The sequence below is a fragment of the Stenella coeruleoalba genome (genome assembly GCF_951394435.1).
Source record: "Stenella coeruleoalba genome assembly, chromosome: 9".
In the NCBI taxonomy this organism is placed as follows: Eukaryota; Metazoa; Chordata; class Mammalia; order Artiodactyla; family Delphinidae; genus Stenella; species Stenella coeruleoalba.
In genome coordinates this window covers 2201898-2220827 of record NC_137155.1, presented here as the reverse complement: position 1 = coordinate 2220827, position 18930 = coordinate 2201898, and the positions used below count along the sequence as shown (strand labels likewise).

At 48.9% G+C, this 18930-nt stretch overlaps 1 protein-coding gene across 9 annotated transcripts in view; it reads right to left on the bottom strand.

Moving 5' to 3' along the window:
* The window catches only part of IKZF1 (IKAROS family zinc finger 1), an 88653-nt gene that overhangs the window by 17634 nt on the left and 52089 nt on the right, over nt 1-18930 (bottom strand). For 5 of the 9 annotated variants that reach the window (XM_079932421.1, XM_079932420.1, XM_079932422.1 and 2 more), the window contains exon 4: nt 3143-3403. The exons of the other annotated variants lie outside the window; for them this stretch is intronic. In XM_079932421.1, coding sequence (XP_079788547.1) covers nt 3143-3403 — 261 coding nt within the window. The remainder of the gene's footprint in view (nt 1-3142; nt 3404-18930) is intronic. 9 annotated transcript variants of the gene reach the window in all.

Sequence of the window (18930 nt, the reverse complement as noted above, 5' to 3'; positions counted from 1 at the left end):
CACGATACCTGGGTACTGCTACTGGTGACCGCTTGCCCCCCGCACGTATACGGCTGATGGGAGCCAAGTTAGACCAAGTTCCTCCAAGGCTGTATTCCCTTTTAGTTAATTGGGATGAGGTCTTTCATATCATTAATTCAAAATTTAGTTTTTAATCCCAGGAACTCTATAATCTGCCATTTCAGAGACTCCCTGTAAGAAATGTCTGCGCTCCTTTTATAACTTAATTGGGCAAAAAAGAAAGTCTCCACGGATGCCCACATCATGAAATTTCTGACCCTATATCTGAAGAAAGCAAATTAAAAAATACACTGAACTACAAGGCTTCGCTTGGGCTTATTGCAGCTGTGCCTTGGAATAGCACCCAGTGCGAGGCCGTGTTTACAGAGCACGGAGACTCTGCCTTTCCGCCTTATGGACGGGAACACAGTGGGCACAGGGCCGGACAGAATAACCATAATTCAGACACTTTTCCTGATGCTTCCTGTTAAAAATCCCATCATTCAGAATCAGATTACTGCACGTTCCTCTCCCACTACCCTCCCTCTGACTCCCCCGTGAGCCCTCAGAGGTTGGCGGGAAAGTGTTACTACGACGCTTGAGTTTAAAAAAATGAAACTGAACAGCAAAACTGGGGAAGTGAAACGGTGTCATCAATGGACGACTCACACAAGGGCAGCCCTGGCCCCGCTCGGAGGCGGTGACGTGGGAGATTGCCCCGGACAGCTGCAGTCCTCCAGAAGGAAACCCCAGTGCGCCCATCCGACTCGGTGACGGCAGGTGCAAGTCCTGGCTTCTGGGGGGGACATTAGGTAGAGCCCAGGCTCCCTGACGAAGGGCCCCCTGAAATGGCACTGTTTCCGGTCCACTGGCAACTGCATGTCCCACCACCTACAGATGCTCCCAGTGTCCTCTGGGTCTGGACCAGAGTCTGCATTTTCAAAGGACACCCCAGTGATTTATGGGGACTTGACGTGTTAGAGAATTCAGGACGGGGTCGGTGATTAGCAAAGCATGTCTTTCTGATACATTCCACTCCGATTCCAGGAAAGTGGAAACCTTCTAGCATGTCTATTTATTCAAACCTAGTTTGGCCAAACTATTTCTATATCGACCTATGACTATATTTATGCAAAGTGGAAAAGCATTATGAAAACAAATCAGGAGTTCCTTGTTTCGTTTTTTTTTTTTTTAAATAAAAGTCAAAGCAGGAACCATAAAACTGATGGTCTCTATGTCCCTCTTTCTGGAATGAACTTGTTCTGTAAGCGAAAGACTCTGCGTGTTGGCACCTACTTGGCCCGTGGCCACTATCTGTGGGCAGAAGTGGGCAGCAAACAGCCGGTCCACTCTGCATGTCTATGCTTGGTGGGTTTATTCATTAAATGCAATTATTCTTTTTATCAGGGCAGGCAGTCATTATATTTTGGCCATTTAGGATGCCAGCATTTCATTCAGTTATCAAATATTTATTGAAGAGAACTTTCACTGTATAGTCAGGTTTTACATGAATTAGCAGGAAAGTAATTCATGTGCGAGGTCTATTTCTCCATCAGGAATGAATTGCTATGGGTCCCGGTGTATCCTGTGAAGGGTCTATCATCACTGTAACCTACCTTCACGTTAATTTCCACCTCGTCACAAAGCGGGGAGCCTGTCTACTCTCCTGCGAGCTTCCCTTGGGGCTGGATGTGGTGTGGACATTCCACCGGATAATTGGAGGATTAAGAGGCACATTAGGAAAAGCAAAGTCTGCTAAACTGTAGAAGTTAAGTTTTTACCGAAAACGAATGTTGACTGAAAATAAACATATTTTACGGTTTTCCAGATGTATGACAAACAGAAATTATTTTGGGAACTGCCTGATTCAAATACAAAAATGACAGCTCCACAAAGGTCCGCATTTCCTGACAACCCAGCTGTTTTGCTCCATGAATTTTCTGAGTTCCTGCTTCAGTTTTGATAATCAGATAAGCGTTTGGCCCCTGGGGAGAATCGCATGAGGCTGTGATGCTCTTCCTTACTTCCCTGAGCTAGCTGACAAAACCCACCCTGCTTCTTCAGCCTGCTTTTATCGGTTTGTTTTTCTCCTCTTGTGGAGAACAGGGGCAGACGCTGGCTTTATGATGACCTAAGATGCCACCCACCGGGACAGCAACGGCTCACGGTATGTTTTATGTCCAAACTTTCAGTGACCACTGGAGTTGGCACATTTATTGTGATGTTTCCACCTTTCAGGCAGAAGAGTAAAGTTTCTGTTTAATTCAAAAGACACCTTATGCATGCAGCTTAGGTAAGATGTTACCTGTTAACATTTTATTTTGAAGACTGTCTAGTGCCACTTGTGGTGACAGTCCTGGTGGGGACACCCGTGACTGGTCACCCACCAGGACCGTGCACCCTGGGGGATGTGGACGGTGCAGAACGGAAACCCTATTCCTCCGGCCCTCGATGTGAGAACATGTCAGGAGCCTGGGTGCAGCCGTCAGACACAAGACTGTCGGCATCCCTTCATTTCTGGACACAGAATACTGTTCTCTACTGCCAAAGCCTCCACTGCCCCGTCCACTAGGACAGGGGTTTGGGTATTAAATTCTCTACCAATTTGAGATAGAAACTAGTGGCAACCAAAGCATCTTGGTGGGAGTGTCACCTGCTGGAGGATAAGCCATCTGAAAACAGAACTCTTTCTGAAAGACTGAATTTTGCTGCTAGTCAATCATTCAACGAATGTTTCTAGAAATCAAGCCTTGTCAGTTTGGATTCCCCCGACATGCACATTTGACTCATGGGTTTCTTCGTGGAAAATCGGAGGAGTAGATTTCAGTGTATCAACCTCCTCTTATCTTGCTTTGTCTTGTTTTTTGAAGGGTGAACCACCTGACAGCCCCACCGCCAATATTTAGAGAATGTGCTCTCAGGCCCTTGTCAGAACTCGCACGCCGGTTACCTTTTCCTTTTTGTTTACGGCTTTAACATATAGGATCGAATTGGTGCATGTTCAGAAGTCCTTTTCTGAATATCGCTCCCGAATAGGGAGGCTACGCCTCGCTCAGGACACTCAGCCGGGAAGGGCCTTGTCCTCTGCAACACCCCGTGGGCCCCTCCAGGCCGCCAAAGGAGGAACCACGCCAGGCCTTACCAGTGTGGCTTCTTTTGTGCACCGTGAGCACATTGGGGCCGATGCAAATTATCCCACAGACATCACACTTTAGTTTGCCGTTAGGAAGTCGAATGCCCCCAGCTCCTGACAAAGCTCTGCTGCCTTGGACACCGTGGGAGCCATTCATTTTCTCTCCGGAGGCATCGAGCATCCGTAAGTCCTCCGCACACTCTTCCCCATTCACTTCACAGGCACGCCCATTCTCTTCATCACTCTGAGTCTCTACTTTAACATTACCAGCTGAAAGAGACAATACAACACAGGGGGCCGTTCAGTGTCATCGCAAAAACAGAACAGAACAGCACAGCAGCACAGACAACCTGGAGGGAGCGACACCTTCTAAACACAGGTTCCTGGTGGCTGACACCAGGGGACAGTGGCCCGGGCTCTGGACCCACTGGCCCACAGGGGACTGTGATATATGGCAACAAGCATCACGGGTTTGGGACCCTCGTCTGCCCTCTCTGTAGGTCCGAAGGGCAGAAGGTGGAAATGCATGGAATTTATAAATTCTCGCTTTAGACTGCGTGTGTGTGGGGGGACCTCTATGCAGGGTAAGGTCACTGGGTCCACTGTGACAGCCTGGGCCCCTCTGGAGGGACCTGAGGCCAAGTCCAACACCCTGGGAGCCAGAAGACCCCTCACGCCAGAAGGTGAGTGTTGATCACGTAGCCCCCACCCCCACCCCCACCCGGTGTGGGACCTTGTTTGTCAAAATCCCCTAAGAAGCGCTTATCTAGCCTGCAAAAGTCCCCTTAAGCATAAGGAAAAGCATAAACTACCTTTCCTTCATTCATGTATGAACAAACATGGAGACAAAACTCAGCAAACGCGCGCTCAGATTTCTGACCAAAGATTCCTGAAAGAGTTCTGTTTGTTTGTTTCTTTGGCACGTGATCACTCTAAACCCTTTTTATTCCATGATGAAAATAAAACCTGCTTCCTAAAGGAGTGCCACGATTTCTCAGGTTTCTTCCAGTTGCTGAAGGGTTGACCAGCATGATGGTGAACGTAACAGGTCTGCACTAGCTTTTCAGAAAGTAAGACTCGTGTGTGCATGGGGGTGAAGGGCTCCTGGTAATAGTACAATAACCACTGTCTACTCTGCATTTAGAGTCATTATTTCTGTCATTCATGGGTTTTTCTCGGTAAAGAAAATAGTCATTTTGGTTTGCATTCTTCTGAAACACCAACTGACGATGGATGGCTGAATCCAATATTGTAATGACCGGGAGAAACTGCAGTTACACTGAAAGGCCTCACGTTCATCACAGTCTCTAGAGATGAATAAGAGGAAGTAGGTAAATTCTGCCCAGTAAAATAATCAATGAGATCGACAGTAACCACGGCTACAAAATCTTTGATCAACACTGTAAATCAGTGGTTCTCCAAGTGTGGTCCCTGGACCAGCAGTACTGGCATCTCCTGAGAACTTGTTGGAAGAGCAGACTCTTGGGTCCACCCTAACCCGCTGAACTAGAAAGTCTAGGGGGTGGGCCCTGCCCTGGGCATTCTTCACATGAGCCTCCAAGGGATTCCCACGTACACTCGAGTCTGAGAACAACTGTGCTAGTAACACTCCAAGTTTGTTTGACTCAACACATTTCTCGTGATTTGGAAGCCCAGAGCCCAGACTCTGAAATCAAAAGTCCTGGTTTGGAATCTCAGCTCCACTCTTCATAAGCTCTGAGATCTTGGGCAATCTTCATCTGTAAAAACGGGAACTACCCACACTAGCCCAGCAGGGGCTTTGAGAGGATTTAGTGGGTAAAGAGATGTAAAGTGAACTTAGGCCAGTGACTGGCCTGGCAAATGAAAGCACGTTCCCATAGAGCCGTCCCCGTGAGGGGGCTCCCCAGGAATGTTCACGGCACGGACCGCGTGCCAGGCACTTTGACTGCCCCGTAATGGGTAACCCTCACGACGGCCCTATAAGTGAGGTGCTGTTATCCTATTTTACAGTTGAAGACGCCCAGGCACAGAGAAGTCGAGCAACTTGCCTGACGTCACACAGCTGGGAGATACTGCAGGCAGCCTGGCCCCAGGGCCCACGCTCCTAATCGCCACACTGCCCAGGTTGCCCATCAGATCTTTGGAGAGAAGACTTGCAGACAAATAAGCAAATGGAACGAATGAGCTGGGACACGGGCCACACCCCCACTGTGGACTTGGAGACCCCAGAAGTGAGGGGATATCTCTTCCCATCACATCCTGGCATCACAGAAGACTGTCCCGAGGACTCAGTAAGTGGGGGTGTCCAGGTGAGCCCCCCTACTAGATCCCGAAGAGCAGGGACTTGGGAGCATCCTGCGTCTCAGCGGCCTCCTGCTGACCTCTCCCAGCCTCCGGAGACAGGGAACCAAGCCCTCCGACATGGCGAGCTCAGGAGACGAGACAGGTAAGGAGGGTAGCCGTGCCAGCGTGTGAAGGAGCTTCACCCCTGAGCCCTCTGGAATCACGTCCTCCAAGCTAACTCACTAGGGCCTCCCTGCCCACTGGGTTCTGCTCCGGAATGCTCAAGGCCCTCTGCACTCCTTCACCGGGGTTATTTTTAATCATCTGTCTCATGGCTTTTGAAAATGAGATGGGGCCAGTTCAGAGCACAGCGGGGCAAATGACTGTAGGTGTGGCAGGTTCTCCAGTGCCCGGAGGTGGGACCCAGGGTCCAGGCCAAGGACCCTGTGGACGGAGGAGGGGAACCAGGCAGATGAACAAGCGTTGGCATGATTCCCTTCGCCCATCTTCCTGCACTCAGCTCCAGGTCGTAAGTTTAGAGGCAACCAGCTCAATGGGACCGACTCTTGCTTTCTCCAAAACACACCTCAGTATAGGACTTATTAACACTTGCCCCAAACTCCCACCTGTTCTGCATTAAGAAGACAGGTGTTTGTGTGACCGTCTGGTGGCCCTGTGGCTTGTGTCGATGACGAAGTGCGGGCCCTTCCTGGTGAGCAACGGGAGCTTCGGGTGACCTGAGGTTTCTGCCATCAGGACACACGTCCCGGTCCCGCGGGCAGCCTGCTGGCAGAGCAGGTAAAGCGCGTCAGGAGTGAACGGGATGAGGACAGCGGGAGTGAAAATTGAGGGACGGATGTCACCTTAAATATCGCAGACGCCCTCAAGCCAGAAGCCTTGACGCCAGTCACTCATCCGACAGCAGTTCGTGAAGGCGGGCCAGCTGCCATGTGGCAGCTTCTCTGAGGACCCTGTTCACAGAGCCGAAAACCAGAGGCTGAAGAGAGCTTATTTTAAATTACCCTCCGATCACTGTGGGTCCCCTCGCACGACTTTAGGTAGATGTGTTTGGTGCCAGAAGAGACCAAACTCGAAGAAGAAAATCCAGTATCCTGTGATGTTCTGGTTTTCGGAAAAAAGGTAGGCAGACCCCCAGACTGGGGGTCCCTGCATCACAGTGGCAAGGTCAAGGCAGCGTAAATAATGGGAACCGGACAGAGCGCTCCAGGTAAGCAAAGGGTAGAGGCACTGAGTCCCGGAGGCCAGATGCCGGGGATGCAGAGCCGGACGCGTGCTAGAGCTCCGGGGGTGAATTTGAGGCCAGACTGGGACAGGAAAGATCTGTGGCAAGTAAGAGGGGAGAAAGGGGGCCTGAGGGGGCTGGGAGTGGAGGTGAGAACCAGAGGGCAACACGTCAGCGAGGGCTCAGCAGGTTCAAGCACGTGTGCATTTTCTCTCAGTGTTGGGGGAAGGTTCCCATCTCTTCGTGGACAAATGCAGGCTGGGTGCTGGTTGCACGGAAGAGGGGCAGAGATGCCCCCCACCCCTGCGTCTGTGAAAACAGGGCCTCTCGTCTGATCGGGAGGCGAATGCAGGCGACATGCGTCTTATTTTCGTAGATGATGGAAATCAGGCCACGGAACTGTCTTAAAACATGGCAAACACAGACCTGATCTCAAAGGTCAAAGTCTAACAGACATCCATCACTCAAGGTAGAATACACATTTTAGAAACACAAGCTCGGACAGGGGTGTCTTGGCTTCGCCGCCTCGGGAAATGGGAAAATGGCTTCGGGGCTTTTAGGTCATGAGGAGCTTGATTCGTGACGAGCCCTGAGCAAAGGACAGCAGAGGCTGCGGTCTTGGGGGACTCTGTTATTGACATCTAGAGTCCCCTGAGCCAGCCAGGCCGGACGCCTCCTTTACATGGGGGAGTGCAGCCCGGAGAGGGTCAGAAGGAAGGAGGTCGGGGGACACTGAAGCCCATTCCTAGGGGACATCGCGGGGCCTGGACATGCTCGGCTCAGAGACACAAGCCTCCGGCTGAGATCAGAGATGCCGCCACCCACCCTGAGCTCCTGAACGAGGGGAAGCAGAAAGAGCGGCAAAGCGGGGATCGGAGGTCCCTCCACGGGGGGCACCCACCCTGGGAGGCCTCGGAGCAGCCCGAGGGCAGAAGGCAATAGCCGTGGCTCTCGCTGCCAGGCTCCCAGGCAAGGCGCCAGAGGGGCGGGCGCTGGTGCGGGAAGGCCCTAGGGGGCCTGAGTGCTGGTGGGCCCGTGATTCTGAACTCCACCCGCCCCGCCGAGAGTCAGCGGCACCAGCCTTTGCTCCAACCAGTGAAGGAGGAGACTGGGAACAGGTGCTGGGAGCGTATGCAAGCTGTCCATCTCCTGCAGGTTCACATGCACACAGCCCGGAGCCCACCCAAAGGGACAAGCAGGGTTCCTGCATCGTCTCTTGAGAACACCACAGGACCAGCCCCGTCGTTTTCTTTCTTCAGACCCGCCCGTCATCAATTCCAGGAAATGGTCCGTCCTCCCTGGCCTGCATTTAGTGGACTGGGGTCCACCCCACGGAGGCTGTCTCTAGGTCCCTCCCCTCCTCGGAATTCCTAAACCACTTCTTTGGCTCCGTTTCCTTGGACCCCAAACTGCTCAGCCGCAGTATTGCTTCTGTGACATGTTAGACTCTCCTTGAATACAGGGATTATACTTACAAATAGCTTCTGACTCCATCCTCCCACCACTTAGAAAAATGTCAAACTCAGTAAGGTGCTGAATGGAAGTGATTAAAGCTAGAACATGAAATGAAGACTTCTGTGTCTCTTGACCCCAGAACACTCTGGCTCAGGCCTGGCCTTGCAGCCTTTCCACTGACGCCCAGGAGCTCATGGACGGGACCCCAGTGTCATTATTTAATAAATGTGGCTGCATGAAGAGTGGATGCCTTCAAATCCTGAGGCAAAAGCCACTTTCCTTCCCCGATGCAATTGAAGATTCGGGAAAATGAAAGTTTCGTTGTTATATATTTCAGAGTCCTCCTATGTGTTTAGTAACAGGGCAGATCCGGTTGACCCTGGACCCCTGAACCTTAGCACTTAGACAAGTTTAGCAATGAGAGAATCCAGGGAACTCGGGGTCATCGGGGCCTTAGTCTCCTGCCAAGCATCGTACGGCCTCATGAATGATCAAATCATTTTAATGCACAGGAATAATGCACACTGGCAGCCCCGCCTCACAAAGGGATTCTGTTTCCCTTTTGTCTTCTTCTTCCTTTCGAATGTGTCTTTATATTTCCTGGTGAGGTAAATGGTACTCTGACAGCATTTTTCCATTGAAAAGATATCCCCAAGCTGTCCCTGTGAGTTTAAGCCAGGGAAGCTCAAAATGCTCAATATTTTAAACGAAGAAACAGGAGACAGAAGTATTCCTGCAACTGACGACTAGTAAAAATCAAACTGAATAAAAATATTTAAGAGATATCTTGAATGAGGGTAATTAAACGAACATTTTAGATGCAGAGAAAACGTGTAGAAGTTTTTGCGCTGCCTCTAAAGGATTTATGAAAACTTTCAAGCATTTTTAAGGTCACTGAAACCATTTATTATAACTTATATCATTTAAAATGCAGGTTTTTTTTTTTCCCTTGCAAAGATGCATGGTTAGGAATACGTTTATCCTTATTTTATGTTTTAGGTTTTAAATGGAATGAAATCAGGGAGAGACAAAAGAGGAAGATTATGGAAAAAAGAATGAGTTACAAGCATATTTACATTTTCCTCAGGTAACAAGGGACACAAACTGAGGTACAGGGGATCGAACAGTTTATGTTTTTAATTTTCAAGAAGGAAAAAAAGAGAGATGAGTGAGGAGGACAATTTTCCACTATGACCACTAGGTGGTGATGTTGGCCCAGAACAGTTGGGTTGCTCTTTGGGTGGAGACTTCATCAAGGTCAACAGCCATTTAGTTACAACTTGGGTACGTGGGAGGGGGTGGGGAAGGAGGAGAGAAAGAGATACTAATACCTTGTGAACCCAACTGTATAAATATATAGACAAGAAGTGTATCGAAACATGTATCATCTATCTTACAGTATCTCCAAGTATTGTAGAGGTAGCAATTTTTTACATACTGAAGTCTTCACCAAAGGATCTGCTCCAATATTACAATATGCTCGAGCCTAAACCTTCCTCAGATTTCATGAAAACACATCTGAGAATGCATTATCTTACTCTTAAGTGCTTTTGACTTTTTAATATTTCAACCATGTGATTGCTCATCTCGAAATCAGTTATCTGTCCTAGTATAACCTTTTATATAATCATAGCAGCACACATATACATATATATGCACATATATACGTTTATATATATGTGCATATAGATCTCACAGAAATAAATTTCAAGCTGTTAAAGTTAATTCAAAGGAACATTAGTAAGAGAAAGATCTCTATAACTTTTTTTAACATCTTTATAGGAGTATAATTGCTTTACAGTGTTGTGTTAGTTTCTGCGGTATAACAAAGTGAATCAGCTGTACATATACATACGTCCCCATATCTCTTCCCTCTTGCGTCTCCCTCCACCCTCCCTATCCCACCCCCAAGGTGGTCACAGAGCACCGAGCTGATCTCCCTGTGCTATGGGCTGCTTCCCACTAGCTATCGATTTTACGTTTGGTGGTGTCTATATGTCCATGCCACTCTCTCACTTCGTCCCAGCTTACCCTCCCCCCTCCCCGCGTCCTCAAGTCCGTTCTCCATACTGGAAAAGCAGTCAATGTAGGTTATGAGAAAAGAGATATCCTTAGGTTGATACTGCTAAACCCTTTAGGTACCAAAGAGTTTTTGCTAGCCGGGATGTCAGAAACCTATTTTTAACAGCTACTGACACCTTTTAGACTACAGCCTGTGTTAATAAGCGTTACAGTATTAACAAGCATGGCCTGTTTTCTGATGTTGCTTTAATATTAGATAATTTATTAATACAGGCTCTGAAGACTTAAGTCCTAAGGGGGCAACCAACTTGTGCCACTTTGAATATTCAGCTCTCTGGACATTTTTCTAAAGCACTTGCCAGTCCTTAACATGCTCCCTCAGGGATGCTGCCCAAACACACTTATCTCTCAATTCATAAAAAAGAAAAATGAAATTAACATCTGTGTTTGGTCTGACAGCTCAGATCAGGAGCGCCCCGCACGCAAAAGCACTCAGTGTGCTGCTCAGGAAGCGAGGACCACGGACTAACGGCTTCAAAGCCCCGCGATTTTTCTCCTCTCGGTTCTGAAATTAATACTTCAGAGCAACAGAAGGACAGTATGTATCCTTCTCCATCCTACAAAACTGTAAAAAGTATCTTGAAAGTATGTTGGGTTATTTAACGGTGACAGAAAGTCTGGCCTTTATCGTCATACTCAACAAAGAGGAGATACTCGTAACGTTCGTAACAAGGCTGTTTAACAGCATTAGGAGGGTAACAATTCTGTCGATACTATTGTTACTTCTACCCTTACTATTACTGCATGGCCACCACAAAAGGCATGCCCCATTGTATATCCAACAGTCTAAAACCAGGCATACATACCTCAGTGTGTAAGAGATGTTCTCGATGACAGATGTTTAATAAACAGCGTGATAGGTATTTAATTTATCTTAAGGAAGGTGATGAAAAAAGATGCATTCACAACATTTACACTATGGGAACTGAGTATGAAATGAATACACGTTATCATTTTCTAGAAGCAAAGTGTATACTTACGAGAGAAAGAATTGGGAATTATTGCATGAAAATCCCTAAAGCCGTCAACCCCATAAGCAACTGCAATAGAGAAGGCAAAAAGAAAGCTGGGCTGTAACACCATCTGAGAGACAGAGTAAGAGTTTAAAAGAAAGCATTGTTTTTTAAAAGGAAAGTAATATTACTCAAAACCATTATTTAGTTACTAATCTGGTACTGTTAGCCCTCAGACAGAGGGCTGGAACCATAACACAGTGCTTACGCAGAAAGACGACCCCACTTCCCAGAGGTCTGATCTCAGGGCACTATAACACACAGGCACTGCTGAGCAATGTGTGGTGTGTTGAACATCTTAGGGGCTGCAACCTAGAACATTCTAGAACTTTCTCTGCTGAGAAACCCTTCAGGGGAGTTGGTATAAACAGGTCCAAGATCTCAGCATCACAGCCAAGTGTCTCCTGGGAAAGCGCTTATCTTCACAAAAGCAGTGTGACTCTTAATGGGCTGATTGCATTGCAAATGTTCTTCCTTCAGCTTTTTCTTAGAAAGTGTTCCCAGAAAATTAGAAAATGTTCATGCAACACACTGAGTGGGGAAAAATTCGTGTTTTCTACCTCAAAACGAGCTACCAATTTCTGTGGGTATTCCTTATCAGCTGCTCTCATGAATACTATCACCACCTCAAATCGCCAAGTTTGTTCGGTTTTGTAGGTCATAGCTTTTCAGTGTGTGCCTGTATCTTGAAACTTAATAGATACAGCACATCTCTCTCTCTCTCTCTCTCTCTCTCTCTCTCTCTCTCTCTCTCTCTCTCACACACACACACACACACACACACACACACACACACACACACACAGTTTTCTCTGCTGGAGTGACCCCCCGTAACTGTCTGAGTTATGCATACCGAGTAGCTGCTAAATTAAACGTGTTGCTGAACTACTGAATTAGCAGAGTTTCCTGCAGGAAACAGACCTACTGAAGTTTGCTTAGACCAGTGTTTTCCAAACTTATCTGACCACAGACCCTCCCTTTTTTTTCTCATGAAAAATTTAGTAAAATACTGGGATAATGGGGAAACAGTTTGGTAGACACTTCCAAAGCTACTCCTTGAAGTCGCTACCTTAATGATTTCCTACCAAACCCTTAGTCTTCCTCTATTCCTTTTGTTCCTTGAGCATCCGAATCTAACAGTCACCACCTGTGTCCCACCCAGCAGAGCTGTCATCAGGTGGTCCACCTGGGTGCACCTGTGCTCCACGGTCTGCGGACAGTCAAACACGGGATGCTGATTTCACAGTGACCTTTGCAATTCTATCGTCTTCACTGAGTTCTAACCCTCTGTATTGACTTTTGGTACCTCAGTCGCTCTGCGTCATGGGGGTGCTACCATCTCAGATAAGGGAGAAAAGGTCAAGATGTTTTGAAAGGTAAGCATTACCTTTTTCAATCAGGAACATCACATAACATAAAGTTCTCTGATTAAATGACGTCACTGCCCCAATTCCCTGAGATACGGCTGAGGTTGCTGACAGGGCGCTTGAGGGTGACTTGATTTGAAAGTGAACTTCCTGGTACCCCTTCAGTACAGGCCACGTGTGATGATGAACAGCATTCATCTAAAAGCTGCCTCGCCAGGAGAAGATGTACACTTGCACAGATCCTGGGTGATCAGAGCGTAAGCCTTAAGGTATGGAATTCTGTCAGAATGCTTTACCTTTGAATATAAATAATATTACAGCACATCGTCGGACACTGAATGTTAATCATTTTTCAAGAGCGTCTGTGCTTTGCTTAGTATAATTCAAATGAATTTGAAAGCTGTTGTCCTAAAGATTTGATTCCCTTCAAATTACAAAACGTTTAAAAAACAAAACAGCTGTAGCTATAAAGTTGTCGTGCTTTTCCCGAGGAAAGCGGAACTGATAAGAATTCACCCTTGCTCGGGTACCATACACGTTCCTGCAGTTACCTACTTCTGAGTTCAGGAAAAGGAGAGCTCTCACTCCCTGTGGGGAAATGATGCACAGCAGGGAACCGTGAAAACTCACCCTATCCTGCCCCGTCCCGTCTCGTCCCATCTCATCCCATTTTACTCTGGTCGGTCCAGTGCCTCGGGGAAGGCATTCACCAGGAGCTCTGTAAACACCAGGGACTTACAAGCTCTTTCCACAAGCTGCCTTTAGTCCTCACGAGGCCCTCCAAGGCAGGAACTATCATTAGGTCACAGGGAGGAGGCTGGGTCTTCCAGGAAGCTCTGGAGTTTATCCTCTTGGTGGTTAGCAGGGAAACAGGTGAATCTGAGACCATATGTAATTGACACATAGAGTCAGTACTCCAGACACACACTCTCCCTGCTGGAAGGGCCTCTGGGAGCTGTGCTCTCTCCTTTACGATGTTGGAGAGGCACTGGACCGCGAGAACGTTACCGCACCTGCACGCACACTCACCCCGCGTGAGAGCTACAGCGCATTTCCCTACGGAATCCCCTGCACGGTTAGCAGACACACACCACTGTGTAAACAATAGGTAACCAACGAGGACCTACTGTAGAGCCCAGGGAACTCTGCTTATGCTCTGTAATGACCCGCGTGGGGAAAGAATCTGAAAAAGAATAGATGTGTATGTATCTGTAGAGCTGATTCACTTTGCTGCACACCTGAAACTATCACAACATTGTAAACTACCTCTACTCCCATGTGAAAATAAAAAAAATAGATGAGCAACAAGGAGATGTTGTGTAGCACGGGGAATTATAGCCATTATTTTGTCATAACTTTTTTTTTTTTTTTGGCAGTACATGGGCCTCTCACTGTTGTGGCCTCTCCCGTTGCGGAGCACAGGCTCCGGACGCGCAGGCTCAGCGGCCATGGCTCACGGGCCCGGCAGCTCCGCGGCATGTGGGATCTTCCCGGACCGGGGCACAAACCCGTGTCCCCTGCATCGGCAGGCAGACTCTCAACCACTGCGCCACCAGGGAAGCCCTGTCATAACTTTTAATGGAGTATAATCTGTAAAAAATACCGAATCTCTATGCAGTACACCTGAAACAAATACAATATTGTAAATCAACTGTACTTCACTTAAAAATTATAAAATAAAGAATAAATATCTTTACTACAAAAAAAAGGAATTGCCCACACAACAAAATGATGACCAGTGAGTGGTCTGGAAAGTGTGCCCCCCTCCCCCTGCTGCTCTCTGCACGGCCACCCAGCCCCCTTGCCCACGGGCAGTGAGAATGCATGGTGGGCATGGTGGTCAGGGTCTCTTGCTCTCTTTGGACTGCTGACCCGAGTACCCTGCACTCTGATGGTGTCCACGTGCCTGATGAGTGTGAAAATCAGCCACTCCACCTTTCTCCCCAGGCACCTGGGAGGCTGTGTTACAGGTGCAGACCTGATGTGTCTCTGATCACAGTCCTGGCTGGTCCCAGAAGCGTCACCATGGGGGCAGAAGTGATGCCTCCTTGACTCTCAGCCTTGTCTTCATTTCCCTAGTAAATTTCACCCCACATTTCAGGCTCTTGTTTCATAAAAAGGTGCAGACGCAAACAGATTTAATGAACCTTGTTAAGTTTCCTAAATTTCAAGAAATATATTCTTGTAACCAAGAGCAAATTGAGCTCATTTGCTAGGAATTTTTATTCCCCAAATTGTCACGAACATTTTTGTATAAAACGCTGGGAGTGCCTCAGGTTCTGAACCCTATTCAGATTGCCAATTGATGACCGTTCTGGGACAAAGGTGAAAGCCCCCAAAACCACACTCTTCAGTTTGCCTTTGGTTGTGCAAACTATAAAGAATATAATTATATACTTCTCACACTGCTGGAGCCTCCAGGAGAGATGAAAACATACTTGGGATTTTCAAACTGGGAGAGAGGAAGTCTGCCCACTTCCAAGTCAAAAAAAGACTCTGACGATTTCAGTGTAAACACATTCAGATTCGTAGGTAGGAGAATTTAGAAATGTGCAGTCATGTGACTTTTTTACATATTCTTTAAATCATATTAGCCTGTCGGTCACAGCCGGATCATCAGTCTCTTATTAACTTGTGTAAGCATGGTTTGCAGTGACCTTTGCGATATCTGCAGATCTAGCATTTCAGGGAAGGGCATCCTCACCCTGTCACTGCCCTAGCGACAGGGTCCCCGAGTGGGCCAGTGGGCAAAGGAGAGGACCAGGGACCCCCCCAGAGCCAAAACCCCAAGGCCATGCTCCTGCTAGAGAGCTGGTTACATCCTGCATAGGTACCGGATCCAGATTCTCTTGAGATCCTGCCACACCCAGACGTTCCTGGGGTGCCTATTTGTCCTCGGACCATCCTCTATGTTAGGGGGCTCTGTGTCTTGCTGGGGAAGAGAATGCTGACATTTCTTGACCACTCACGCCCAGAAGGGGGTGTCCTTCCAGACTGACAGGAGAGGAAGCTAGTCCGAGCCCGCACACCGAGCCCACGAGCAGGGGCTGAGGCCTCACACGTCAGCGGAGCCGCTCCCGAGCGGCTCCTGTTGCTACACCCTGCTTCTCGCTCCAGGTCCTTCCCGTAGCCTGGGCCCCGGCGTCTGTTCAGCCCTGTGTCCTGCATGGACACAGGAAGCAGCGACGTGCCAGCGCCCCGACTGCAGGGTTCTCCTGGGCTCCGTCCCTAATCCAGACTCAAGGTCTTTCTTCAGACCCAGCTCTCCGCCCCGTCCCATGTGCCAGTGGCCCTCTCATCTGGCCGTGTGGCCTCACTCCACCCCTGGCCTTCCACGGCCAATTTCTCTCTGAGTTCTGTCTCTCTGACTCTTTTCCAGTCACATCGCAGCCAGCACATGCGTGAAGCCGCTGCCTTGCCCTGCAGGACGGCCCCCACCCCACCCCCGCCCCACATCCTTCCAGGGCTTCCTGCCCACTGCCCGGCACAGGGAAGGGGATGACCTTCACCCCGGGGACCCCGCTTTCAGGCTCCGCTTCCAATCCACCCTGCCCATCGCCCTGAGATCCTCACCCACAGGCTGCCTTTATCAGGGCACCTATGTCCAGAGTTTCCACTGGTCTGCACTGTTGTGATGAGACAATACCCCCAAGTCCTGGGCCAAATCCTCTAGGACTGGTCAGCAATGACCATGACCCTCCCAGCTGGTAATGCTATTCAGACAACCAAACGGATGAACCTGCAGGAAAAACGCAAGAAAAACCAAACCACCGGCTGCACTCATTTGTCAACGCCTTGCAGCCGGTATAGAGACGTCCTCCTCGTCCAAGCAGATCTGTGTCCTGTGCAGATGTCAGGGTCACCGGCCTCAAGTCTCGTTCCCCCGACCTGCTCAGCTAGCAATGCCTCTCCGCCCCCCGAGGGGCCCCTCTGCTCTCCCACCCTTTCGACAACCGGTCAGAACCCACCCTCTCTCTCGGTACGACAGCCTGCACCATCTCCATTCCAGAGCCCTTGGGATTCGCGCCCAGTTCTGGAAGCTGGTGTGTCTGGAGCCCAATTCCGTGATCAGATAAAAGGCTACGGGGACTTTGCTCCCTTCTCTCATTTCCTCTCCTCCTGCACAAGACCTAGAACATGAGGGGCTCATCACAGGGTCACTGAATCAACAAACTCCTTATTTTTGGAGACAACCATCCGACCTGGACGTTTTCAGAATTTCATTCCAAGAGGAACTGCAAAGTCTGAGGCAGAAGGCACTGTACTTCTTAGGTCTGAGTGTCGCTCCCAAGGAAGTGGGTGCACTTAGGTCGAGTGAGCCTCGGGGAAAGCGCTGGACTTGCCTTCAGTTTAGAGAACCGAGCACGTGGGCCCAGCCTTTCTGTCCTCCGGCTACTCCTGCCTGTGTCACATCATGCCCCAGATGTCCCCGAACCTGGAGCTGTGTCAGCTTCTGGGAAGAAGGGGCACTGTCGGAGAGCGGGGTGCAGGGGCTGCAGGGCCCTTGGCTTTGTCCCCCCAGGTGATGCGGACCCGGTCAGGCACCAGCTGCCCTGAGCCCCAGCTTCCTCACCCACAGAACGGGAATCATCGTGTCTATTCTGTCGGGTCCACGTGCAGATGCACTGTAACGCTTATAAGGCCCTGCTCTTCAGCCGGCCCTCTTCTCAGTGGAGAGCCCTGGGCAGATAACCAGGACCTATGATAACACCTATCTTCTCGTCAACAAAGACTTCAGGCTGAAAGGATTGGCTACAGCCGACTAGCACTGACCAAGTTTTTAATACACGGGGAAAACAACAGGGCTGGAGCTTTGCAAGACCATGACGGTGCCTAGGAAAGACAGACACCCTCGGGGACCATGTCCTTGGCACCTGGAAACCCAAGTCTTGGCAGGCTTCCCTCCCACCCCAAACACCCCAGCAGGTCCTCACCTCCACTTGGGAATGGGGCTGGGGCGACCTTATAAGGCCTTCACTCACACTTACAGGGTTTCCAGCTGACGGCCAGGTCGTGGGACAGTTTTGGTTGTTTCAAGTGGAAAGCGACAAAATGGTCAAAGTCCACTTGGCGTCCCTTCCCACGACCACTGTTGGGTCTGCCGTCCAGAGCAGACAACACACGGAACTAACCAACAGCCTGATGGGCTGACGGGGACAAACCAACTTCTGATTCTCTCCATGGAGGAGACCAGCTGGGGACCAGCCCTATTTCTGTTTATATTTCATTAGTGCAATTTTAAGTGTTCACAGTGAACTAAATAGCTTGGAAAAGCTCTGATCGCTAAACCTATACTTTAGAAAGGGAAACGTGGATAAGCAAAGACTCTTCTTCTGAAGAGCACAACTGAGCAAACAGGTTCAAAAATGATGATTCTGTTTATGGGACTGTCTTGGAAGTCATTGCTTTGGTGTCCTTTGGAATCACCCCCTACTCACCCTCTTGGATAGAGTTTATTGCAATTTATGGTGAAACATTCAACAGGTTAAAGAATAGATTTAGGAATATTCTCAGAATGTTGTGTCCTTCTTTCTTTTTCTTTTTTAAAAGAAAAAATACCTTTTTATTGGTAAAAATAGTATTTGCCTATTCAAAGATAGCAAGTATACAGAAATACCAAGATGAAATTTCTAAAATTCGCCTCCAATGCCTATAATCTAAAGAAAACCATGAAAAGGAGAACATGGAAACATAATAAAAACAGAGCGAGAGAGCTTAGCTCAAGCTTTAAAATGAGAGAAGGAAAGGGACATTTTCAGGCAATAAATAAGGGCTGAAGGAAATTCAGATGGCTGGAGAAGCAATGAGAAGCCATAAAATTCTCACCACGGACCTGGGGAGGTTGAAATAGTGTGAGGGCCTGGATGTAGGTGAAACCTTGAATTTTATTTTGTTTTTCTTTTCCATTCAAAATCTTGTTTCGGTGAGGGGAATTTATACTGGATCAGACAGGCTGAAATGGTAAGGGAGGGAGAGTTTGCTCAGACCGCTCGCAGGCATGTGGACGGTGCCAATGGGCGGGGCCAGCGCAGGTGCATGGGGCCTCCTTTCAGTGTCAAGGCCCCGTGAGGAGGGGAAGAGACCAGGCGATGGGTGACTGGACCCCTGGCCACACGGACGGGAGGGATGGGGATGGACAGCTCTCGGCCGTTGGGGCGTGTGCTGGGTGTACCCGCAGGTGCTCTAGCTGATGTGACTGTAAACACTGTGCGTGTTTCAGTTGTGGTTTTCCCGGGGCACCTTCTTACTGAAGCAACAGGCTGAATGTCACTGCCAGCGCGAAATGAAGCGGTGAAGGCTGAAGGCGGTGTTTCGACGGTTACATGTGCCTGGCCCCTGAAGCACGGTTACTGTGTGCACCTCTGCCACACT